The sequence below is a fragment of the Heteronotia binoei genome, chromosome 17 (genome assembly GCF_032191835.1).
Source record: "Heteronotia binoei isolate CCM8104 ecotype False Entrance Well chromosome 17, APGP_CSIRO_Hbin_v1, whole genome shotgun sequence".
Lineage (NCBI taxonomy): Eukaryota > Metazoa > Chordata > Lepidosauria > Squamata > Gekkonidae > Heteronotia > Heteronotia binoei.
In genome coordinates this window covers 20,571,161-20,581,686 of record NC_083239.1, presented here as the reverse complement: position 1 = coordinate 20,581,686, position 10,526 = coordinate 20,571,161, and the positions used below count along the sequence as shown (strand labels likewise).

Genomic DNA, 10,526 nt, shown 5'->3' with positions numbered 1-10,526 from the left:
ACTTTAAATAGGGGGTTTTTGGTAGAAAAAGCCCAACAGGAACTCATTTGCATATTAGGCACACCTCCTGGTGTCAAGCGTTCCTGCTCAAAAAACCCTGACTTTGAAGAAAATTAATGTGCAACTCGCTGCGTTTCAAATCTGAGAAAACCGCCCATGCTTCTCCCCCAAGGCCCCCGCCCAACCACCAAGAGGCTGCTGAGCAACGCCGCCTTGAGGCTGGTCTCTGCAATTGCTAGAGAGAACGTGGCAGCTGTGGTGGTGAACAGCTTGTCGCGAGTTGTGACGTCATCGGCAGGCGCGGTTGCCAGAGCAGCAGTTGTCAGCGCTTGCTTGGGAGGTAGAAGATGGAAGCGGAGGAAGGAGAGCCGTTTCTGAGAAGACTGATGGCGCTGCAGGTGGGGTAGCAGAATAAGATAACAGGCTGTGGGAGGGGAGCGGATAGAAATTAATGGCAGTGCACCGGTCCCTCCTTGTTTCTTAGGTCCTCGCTTCATTCTGTTCATTTTATCCCGCTCTTTCTCCGAGGAGCGTGCGCGTGCATGTTTTTCTCACAACGACCCTGTGAGGAAGGCTAGACATTAGCCCATTTTTTGGTAGCCGCACTGCCATGCAGACTCGTTTTCAGTTTGTAATTAACTTCAGTCTCAAGGTCGTTTTCGCATGACCGCAGTCCCCTCTTTTGTCTTTTTGATTTAATTTTGTATTCATCTTTCTTGACTTTCGGTTTTCCAAGCTACCGATCTGTTCTCGGAATTTTAGGGTTGCCAACCCTGGCTTGAGAAATCCCTGGAGGTTTGGGGTATGGGTGCCTGGGGAAGGAGCTCAGTAGAGTATATACTTCAAAGCTGCCATTTCCTCCAGGGGAACTGAGTGCTGTAATCTGGAGATGAGTTGGAATTTCAGAACTCCAAGCACCACTTGAAGGATGCTAACCCTTTATTACTGTCTATCCCTCCCAGTTTTGTGTTATCTGAACATCTTAAAAAAGATTTTCCTTTCCCTTCCGTCCAAATCATCTATACAATGTTGCAGACTGGTGGGCCTTGCAGCTCCCAGCTTGAAACCTGCTTTCCAGAATATAGACTGATAAAGTGGAGGGATAAGCTCTGTTTGGAATTGGTTCTCCAGCCACCATAGAAACAGCCTGATGGATGAGGCCTGCATGGTTTGCTGTGATATTATGTGGCATTTTATCACATGCATTTTTAAAATTAGGATATGTTAATAGTGCTCTGGATAGGTTAGGCTAGTCTAATCTCATCAGATTTTGGAAGCTAAACAGTGTTGGTCCTGGATAGTACTTGGATGGAAGAGCATTAAGGAAGTCCAGGGATGCTATGCAGAGGCAGGCAATAGCAAACCACATCTGAACATCTCTCCTTGAAAACCTTAGAGGGTCACTGTAAGTTGGCTGTGACATGACAGCAAAAAATAATAATAATAATAATAATAATAACTTTTTATTTATATCCCGCCCTCCCCACCAAGGCAGGCTCAGGGCGGCTCACAACACATAAATACAATACACAGTAAAACCATAATACACAGTAATTACAATTAGATAAAACCATTTAAATCGACTTATATTAAATTAACATTATGGTGCTATAACTAAATCTTCTATAAAATTCAGTGGCTAAAAACATCTTCAGCGAATCTATCTTGGCTCAGCATTAAGTGAAGGCCATTTTAAAGAGAAAGGTCTTGCAGCCCCTGCGGAATTGGTCCAAACACCGCAGGGCCCGCACTTTCTCTGGGAGCTGGTTCCGCAGTAGTGGAGCTGCAATAGAGAAGGCCCGTTCCCGAGTAGTCTTCAATTTGGCCTCCCTTGGCCCAGAGATATTCAGCTGGTTCTTTCCAGCTGACCTCAGCACTCTCTGGGGTTCATGTGGGGAGAGACGGTCCCTCAGGTAGGCAGGTCCTCGGCCATATAGGGCTATAAAGGTAATAACCAGCACTTTGTAATGAACCCGGTACACCACTGGCAGCCAGTGCAGCCCGCGCAGCCCCGGCTGTATGTGCTCCCACCTCGGGAGTCTCAACAACAGCCTAGCCGCTGCGTTCTGCACGAGCTGCAGCCGCCGGGTTCGGCACAAGGGCAGCCCCATGTAGAGGGCGTTACAGTAATCCAGTCTCAAGGTGACCGTTGCATGGATCACCATTGCTAGGTCCCGGCGCTCAAGGAAGGGGGCCAACTGCTTCGCCCATCGAAGATGAAAAAACACGGACTTGGCAGTGGCCGCTATCTGTGCCTCCATTGACAGTGAAGGCTCCAGAAGAACCCCCAAGCTCTTGACCCTGTGGGCCGCTTTCAGCGGCACACCGTCAAAAACCGGAAGAGGGATTTCCCTTCCTGGGGCACCGCAGCCCAAGCAAAGGACCTCTGTCTTCGTTTCAACTTCAACCCATTCAGCCTGAGCAAACCTGCCACGGCCTGCAATGCTAGGTCCAGATTTTTCAGGACGCAGTCAGGCCGACCGTCCATTAGTAGATAGAGCTGGGTGTCATCTGCATATTGACGGTACCCAAACCCAAACCTCTGGGCAATCTGGGCAAGGGGGCACATGTAGATGTTAAATAACATCGGAGAGAGAACTGCCCCCTGTGGCACCCCACACACTAGTGAGTGCCTCTGGGACAGCTCTCCCCCAATTGCCACCCTTTTCATAGTAAAAAGTTCATAGTATTCCCACAGGCTACTAGACAAATGTAGGAAGCCATTTTTTAAAAACTATCTTTGCTGCTGCCCCTCCTGGCTTGGAGATAAAGTGACAGACCTGCTTAAATTATGCTTGTCATGTGGCACAGCGGAGCCAAAGTGGGGGAGTTCTCATTAGCTGATCTTTGTGGCCTTGTTTTGTGGCAAGGAGTGGGGCTGTCCTCTTATTTGTCATTCTTGATTTTAAAGAATGATTCTTTCTTCCTAGGCGTGTGTTCGGGGTCACCTCATCAGGAACAAGTTTCAAAGCTTAAAGGGAGACTACGAGAGCATTGTAAAGCAAATTGAAGGGAATCTGGATGAGCTGCAGTGGAGTCAACATGCCATACCAAAGCCTGTTTTTCTCTCAAAGGTAAAAGAATTGGTTCATGCTGCTTCTGGTGGTGGCAGCAATGCATTTAATGTCTGGGGGTGCTTAAACAGATTTGCTGCAACCAAAGCCACTGTGGGTGGAAGTTTGCATTGACAAATGATTCGGTGCTTCTTCTCACAATGTCAGCCTTTGCTTCTGAAAGTTATCATTGCTATGTTTTTGTGGGTCTTGAAGGGGACCTGTGTCTCCTTGTTGGTCTCTCTGCTAGAGAGAGGATGTGTAAGGGACTGAAATGTTGTACCTTCTGGGCCACAAGGGCCTTATCATATCTTTCTGTCTCTCATATTCTTGTTTCTGCTTGATGTCTTCAATCTAGTCTGCGCAGAAGCCAAGTCAAAGAAGGGAATTAAGTGGCCAAGAGATGGGATTCAGCAAGCAGGGCAGTGCCCACAATGAAGAGCAGAAGTTTAGTAATCAAGAAACATTACAAACAGAAAATGACTGTAACTGTGAGATGCAACTTCCAAGCCAGCTTCTGGATGAAAGAGCTGCAGAAGTAGAGGCTGGGGATGTGAGGCCTGAACCAGAGCATCCTGTGGCTGAGCCCTTTGGGAATGTCTGTGTCCTGCCAGGAGAGAATGCAGAAAGCAAAGACTTCAGCAATGTGTCATCTGAATGGGGCAGCCTTATTCTGGAGATGGAGTCTCCCAGACTGAGTCAAGGTAAGGCATCTGGAACCCACTCCCTTGGAAGTTTAAGCTCTTCTGCCATTTCTGAATCTACATTTTGTGCTATTACTGGTTTAGTTCTTTTTTAAAGTATCTACATATTGTTTTACACCAAGTAGCATCAGCATACACACCTAACAAGTTCCTGTCCCTAAGAACTTATACACCAAATTTCATCAGTGTGTGGAGGCAATAGTGGGAAGGGAGAGTCAAGGGGAAAAGGTATGGCTTCTTAAGGTTAATTTCTCATTGTGCAGAACTCCATTTCCAAGGAGTGCCAGAGATTCCCCAAGCTCTGCCTGACCTTCAGCACTACCGAAAACACCTGACCATGGAACTGCTGTGGCTGCAACAAGCCATCGTCAGCCGTAAGAATGTAAGGAGCGTTCAGGAGTTTCAGGTGCTCCCATAAATGTCCAAAGCCCAAACAACTGTGGGGGTAGGTTCTCTACTGTGCCTTCTGCACTAGTTTGTGTCTTTTGCAAGCAGAGATCTGTGGGCAAGAGATGTGTTAGGATGCATGTCTTCCTTTGAGTGGGAAGACATGGGGCCTGGGAGAATTCCTCTGTGTTCCTTTAAATCTGTGGGTGTTCAACCATTTGTAGTCACAGTAGACAGATACAAAAGATTGACAGAGGGTGGGGTTGGGGAAGAGATGTTACCATGTGTGTGCATGCGTGGGTTTCTTTTGGAACTGAGCAGATAAATATAAAGTTTCATGCAGATTTAATATTTATTTTGGAAGCAACTGCTGGATGCTTTTCAAAATATACCAGTTTTGACTGAACTGCCTCAGTGTTTGATTTCCCTTTACTCTCTCTCCCTCCCCATTCCAGTATCTGAACCTGAAACAGAGCTTGTGCAACCACGAGTAACTGAATGCTGTTCTGTAGACATGTCCCAAGGTCCCTGTGTACACAGAGTTGGAAGTTCGCCCTCCTTTGCCAACTGCTGGAGAAAAGAGAGTGTGGGAGGGCACTCCCTCCATGACAGCAGGCAAGTCTTTTTAGCTCTTTGGAATTAATCACTTCACGTGGCCTCCCTGGATCCTGATTGTGCTCAGCTTTGACATTTGCAAGAGCAACAATGAAGCTTACCTGTGGACTTCTCAAACCAAAGATGTTCTTATGGTGGGTGTGTTATTGACAGATACCTTATGTAGGTCTGGCTTACATCCTAATGAGTGTGACTAGAATTGCACTGGAAGAAAGCCATGCTTGTTCCCTCCTCTTGCTGCAGGCTTCTGTGCCTCCCAAAATTGTGCTCCTGAAAGTTAGTGGGCCCCCAGGAACACTATTGGGAGCAATAGGAGGGGGAAATTGGCAGAAATCGCCCTCTTCTCCTACACCAACAGAGATGCCATTCTGCTTGGAATTACACTGATGGAACGGCAGCTGAGGATCCAAAGCAATATTTCTGCAGGCTGAATTTATACAGCCTTTGATGGAGGCAAGTTCAAGCTGAAATTTCATGTTTAGCAACCTTTTCTGAACTAGCTGGTATTTGGCCCAGGTGTGTTGACTGTTATTGCATATGGGGTACTGGAAAGAAGGAGCCACATCTCTATATGTCTCAAGTTGTAGACAAGAGCTTTGTGGTTGCCAGTGTTCCAACTACTGAGTGTCCAGCTTAGAAACCTTTGGAATCTCACTGTGAATTCTCCCTCTGAACCCCAGCTCTTCTCTGGTCTTTCCACAGGTGGAGTAGTCTTTCTTTTTGCACTCGTGAAGCTTGATATGTGTTTAAATCAGCCTTGTTATGCAGTCATGTCATCAGCCTTTTCCAGAACTCTATCATCAGACACCATTACTGGTCTGATACTTGGACTGTGGAGTCTGAGGGGCTTTGTCAGGGGTTCAGCATGTGTGTTTTATTTTTGAATATTTTTTTCACTGTTTGGAGGCTGTTCTTTGTATCTTTGAGTGCATTGCCCCAGCAGGGAAATTAGAAGAGGTCTTTATGCATTGATTTGGTTGACCTACACCCTGCCATCAAGTCCTTTAGAGAGTAATGTTATCTTCCCTCCTGTATGAAGTTCAGTTTTGTGGAACTCCCTGCCACCAGATCTCTACCTGGCCAGCTTGTTCTAGGTTTTGAAAAAGAGTGAATATTTCCCTGTTTTGTGAAAAGCTCATAGTCAAATTGGTACTGTTGCATATCCAAATGTATCAGGGTGGAATCTGCCCCAAAGGTGCCATGCCTTGCCACTCAATAAATACATTACATAAAAACACTGACATGTGAACTCATTTCCAGGGGTGGATAGGGTGTCTGTGTAGATAAATGCTCCCACACACATACATGCCTTCCACTGCAGTCCTTTAACATTCAAAGGGATCTTAGAGTTTGCCTGAAGTAATCCAACCAGCCATATGCCCTCTCAGCAACTCTGCAAAGAAGACTGCAAAAGTTTCTAGGCCTCAGAAATGTCTTAGACAACCTGCCTATTCCACATGCTCCTTTTCCTCCCCTAAAAGAAATCAAATGAGCAAACCATGACTTGATATTATAGCAGTGGGTCAAATAATAGATATTTAAGCATGCTTAAGCTATAGCTTATTAATCAAAAGCAAACTGCAAAGCAAGCCTGGACATATTCAAGAAAGCTTAGCAGTAATAATTCATCAGGTCTACTGCTGCAGAAGCTGGTAGCATATTAGTTCCCTAACAGGTGCATTTCAACATCATCAAGCCCAGGCAGCACAGGAAACTACGGAAGCCCAAAAGATGTATCACTGGTAGCCAACTAGTGTCAGCTCAAGCCCCATGCTTTCTTATACAGCTGCAAAATAGGGAACTATAAAGAAATCATAAGAGCACCAGTATAAGGGCTTCGTGCGGAACAGGGGAAATGCGTTGCGGTTGCGGTTAGTGTCAGTGCAGGAAATGCTGAAACAGTATAAAAGCTTGTGTTTTGCTGTACCCTTTGCTCAGATCTCACCTTTGGGCAGATGCCAAGAGAATCGAGCCCACACGTGTGTCTTTAATAAAGAGGAAGCTGTTTTCCTGAGTTTGCCTCAGAGACCTCATCTGTCATTGTGCCTGCTTTTAATAGACAAATTGCGGGGTCTTCCTGCTACATAAATCTTGGTGCAATGACTCGGATGTGGTAGGGGTCTTGAGCCCCGCTGCTTAGCCCGGTCAACCCCGGCTGCTGGCGGGGAGGACCAGATTTGCGGTAAGGAGCTCCTGGCCCTCTTCGGCTGACCATCATCTGTCTGCCCCGTCCTCAGCTGGAGCTTGGCTGAGGACTAACCGGACCTGGAAAAGGCAACAGGAACCAGCCACAACACAGGAGACTCCGGAGTAAGTATAGAATCCTTGGCCACTGGGTAGTAGGACCCCTCCATACGAGATTGCTTGGCTTAAGCCCATCTCGGAGGGAAGGCGAGCGTGATCACCTCGCAGCAGCCCTTACAGAACCTGCAGGAGGAGAAGGAAGTGGCAGTTTGAACCCTCCGCCCCTCCGCCTGCAGCCTTCTAACAGTGACTGCATAGGAAAATTGTGGGAGGAAGTTTGTCAAGTGTGTGTGTGGTTTGAGTGGTGTGTGGATGAGACGGAACCTGGTTCCGAAGCAAAAGTGGACCGGTCAGTAGCCCATTTCCTGCTCAGGAGACTGCAGCAGGCGGCAAAAACCGGGAAGCAGTTCCTTAGGCTCCTATATGTGTTCACCCTCCCTAACTTTGTGTCCTAGTTGTCCTGTCTGTCTGGAAAACGTGGGAGGAGACACACATTGTATTTTTGCCCATGAGGATCACAGTCCGTGGGACCCCACCGATAGATTCCATTCTTTGGTTAGCCCTTGGGTTAACACCCCGGGGATATTAACTCTTAGCTGGCAACAGCCTCTTTGCCCCTACCTGTGCGTTCAATTGTGGAAAGGGGTTCAGCATACCACAACGGGGTGGCTGTTAAAATGTCGAACTAGGACCCCCACTGGACGATGGTGTGGTACTTGGGCACGGTGCTATTTTTTTAGACAAAAAGCGGGTGAACCCATTTGCGCCTGGGAGGTAAAACAACGCACGGCAGTCCCAGAAGCCTTAAACGATACCGAACACTGGGCACCCCAGATTGTCCAGGACAAACCCTCATTGGTAGCTCTTCACTCAGTTCACTGCAACCGGTGCCCATGCGTTGAGACGGAGGTACCCTCCACCCCCTCCACCCTCAACTGGTGGATTAATGCTTTAGATTGCGGGTGGAATCCTTTTGACACGGAGACCACAATCAGAAACTACCTGGGCACTTACTGAACTCCTTACACCTATGAACCCATCCCCCTTATTTAGTCTCAATGACCAGGCCTTTAGTATCACCGACCAAGCCATTTGGAGCCCTTCTCAGAGGTTCCGGTGCTTGATTGGTCCTTGGGTCTACGTCCCCGGTGTGCTTACTTGCTGTTGGCAGCACACTCATCTGTCATTGCGCCTGCTTTTAACAGACAAATTGCGGGGTCTTCCTGCTATAATATCAAACTACTTCCTAGTTTCATGTGACCCATGACTTGTCTCCTGGTGCAGGTGCCTGGCATCATTTGATCCATGGTGGCTGGATCATGTGATTGAGACATCTCCCTTGCATAGGTGCACTGCAGAAAGGGCCCACCCACCCATTCAGCTTGCACGCTGCCCTGGCTCGCTGCTCTGCCCTGTAGCGAGGCAAATAAGTGCAGCTGGCACACCTGCATGAGCTGGCCTTTGGGGTGGGTTGGTGGGGTGTGGCCCTGAATCAAATGAATTCAGGTAGCCGGCTCAAGGTTGATTCAGCTTTTCACCATATAGGCCTGCCTCAAGAGCGCACTTTCTCTGCAGACAAAGGCACTACCTCCTTTAGAATATGCTATGTGTGGTTGCTTTTTAATCATTTTATTACTTTGTTTTACAAATGTAAAATGTATATTGAGTATACTATTAATCTTGTTTATTGTTGTGATTTGTGCTGCTTGGATTCATGCAGAGTGATTGACTTAAGCTAATGGCATTCCTGGCTAAGCTCACCTCTTTGACTGTTTTCATTTGAATGCATAACTTTGTCCATCACAATTTGGTTCTGGAGCTTCACCATTCCCAAAAGTTTAGGTTTGAAGATCCTTTTCAGAGCTAACAGATTATCATCCTTGCTCACATGTTAAGTCCTTATAGAAAAGGTCATCTGACTCTGTTGGGAAAATTCCCAAGATAGCAAGTGAGGGGGAGGCTGAAATGGTGCAGAGTGGTAAAGCTTCAGTACTGCAGTCGAAGCTCTCTGCTCACGACCTGAGTTCGATTCCAGCAGAAGCTGGGTTCAGGTAGCCGGCTCAAGGTTGGCTCAGCTTTTCACCATTCCAAGGTCAGTAATATGAGTACCCAGCTTGCTGGGGGGGGGAAAGTGTAGATGACGGGGGAAGGCAATGGCAAACCACTCCGTAAAAAAGTCTGCCATGAAAACGTGATGCGACGTCACTCCAGAGTTGGAAACGACTGGTGCTTGAAAAGGGCACTACCTTTTTCTTTACTTTCTGGGAAGATGTCCTGAAACAGCTTACAGAAGTTATGGTTTCTATATGTGTGATTATTTTTTGACGTGTTAAGGGATTCTTGTGGCAGAGTACAGAATTACAAAAACCCTGGGGGACGGGGAAGATATCCACACACTCACCAGTTTGGGTGTCTGCCACCAGCCCCTTGGACTACCCACACAGTCAGTAGCTAAGAGGCAAGCTTCTAACTTTACTGGGATTACTGAAGAAAGTTAGACCCGCAAGGTAGATCACTTGCAAAATGAGTTTCCACAACAATTAACCTAGGAGGTGAACTCTTAAAGTCTAATAGATCCAAATAGTCAGCCATGTTGGTCTGAAGTAGTAGAACAAATAGAAGTCAATTGCACCTTTAAGACCAACTTAATTTTATTCAGAACATAAGCTTTCGTGTGCATGCACACTTCTTCAGACGAGGAATGAGGTACAGTAAGCAGAGTACAGTAAGCATAGCTGGTAGGGTTTGGAATGCCAAGTGGTACAAAGTTAAAAACCAATAGCAGAATAGTAAAATTAACAAATTCAGAAAACCTTTGATCTGGGTTGCGTTAGCATGGGAAACCATAAAACAGTAATGTCAGAATGTGAGAATGCCTGCTAATTATTCTATTGCTAATAAACCGGGGTCAAAAAGAAGGCATTTCTTTCCCAGAAGTTTTTCCTGTCCAACTAATTTACCTTTTAACATGTAACATAAATATATACATCATTCTAGTTTGCCATTAGGAAAAGTACATTAAAATATAGTAGAAAATGGGTTTAATATATGTTATGAGATAAACAGCCAATATCCCTAGTTTGAGTATGTCAATACAAAAGCATTATTCTGATACACTAGCCTAAAAGAGAAATACATTGGAATATTGTGGATATATTGCCCTACTTGGTGAAAGTGGGTTTAGCATATGTAATGAGATTAAAAAAAACAAAACCACATCTCTGTTCAGTCCTGGGGAGGTGTTTGTTCCAAGTTTCATAATAGTTTGTAATTCAGCAATTCCCCTCTCCATTCTGTTCTTGAGGTTCTGAGAGTGGGTTTAGCATCTGTAATCCCTGTTCAGTCCTGGGGAGGTGTTTGTTTCAAGTTTCATAATAATTTGTAATTCAGCAGTTTCTCTCTCCATTCTGTTCTTGAAGTTCCTTTGCAGTAAAACAACTACTTTGAGGTCACCCATTGAATGCTTTGGAAGGTTGAACCTGTGGAAATAGGATTGAGGCAGTTGAAGCACAGAACACCAAAC

At 46.2% G+C, this 10,526-nt stretch overlaps 1 protein-coding gene across 1 annotated transcript; it reads left to right on the top strand.

The window, feature by feature from the left end:
• The first annotated feature begins 287 nt into the window (after positions 1–287).
• Positions 288–5,994, top strand: IQCC (IQ motif containing C). The gene is made up of 5 exons (XM_060258412.1): positions 288–398; positions 2,931–3,074; positions 3,412–3,757; positions 4,021–4,139; positions 4,600–5,994. The coding sequence occupies exons 1-5, from the start codon at positions 348–350 to the stop codon at positions 4,636–4,638; spliced, it is 699 nt and encodes a 232-aa protein (XP_060114395.1). The 5' UTR covers positions 288–347; the 3' UTR covers positions 4,639–5,994.
• Positions 5,995–10,526: the final 4,532 nt, after the last annotated feature.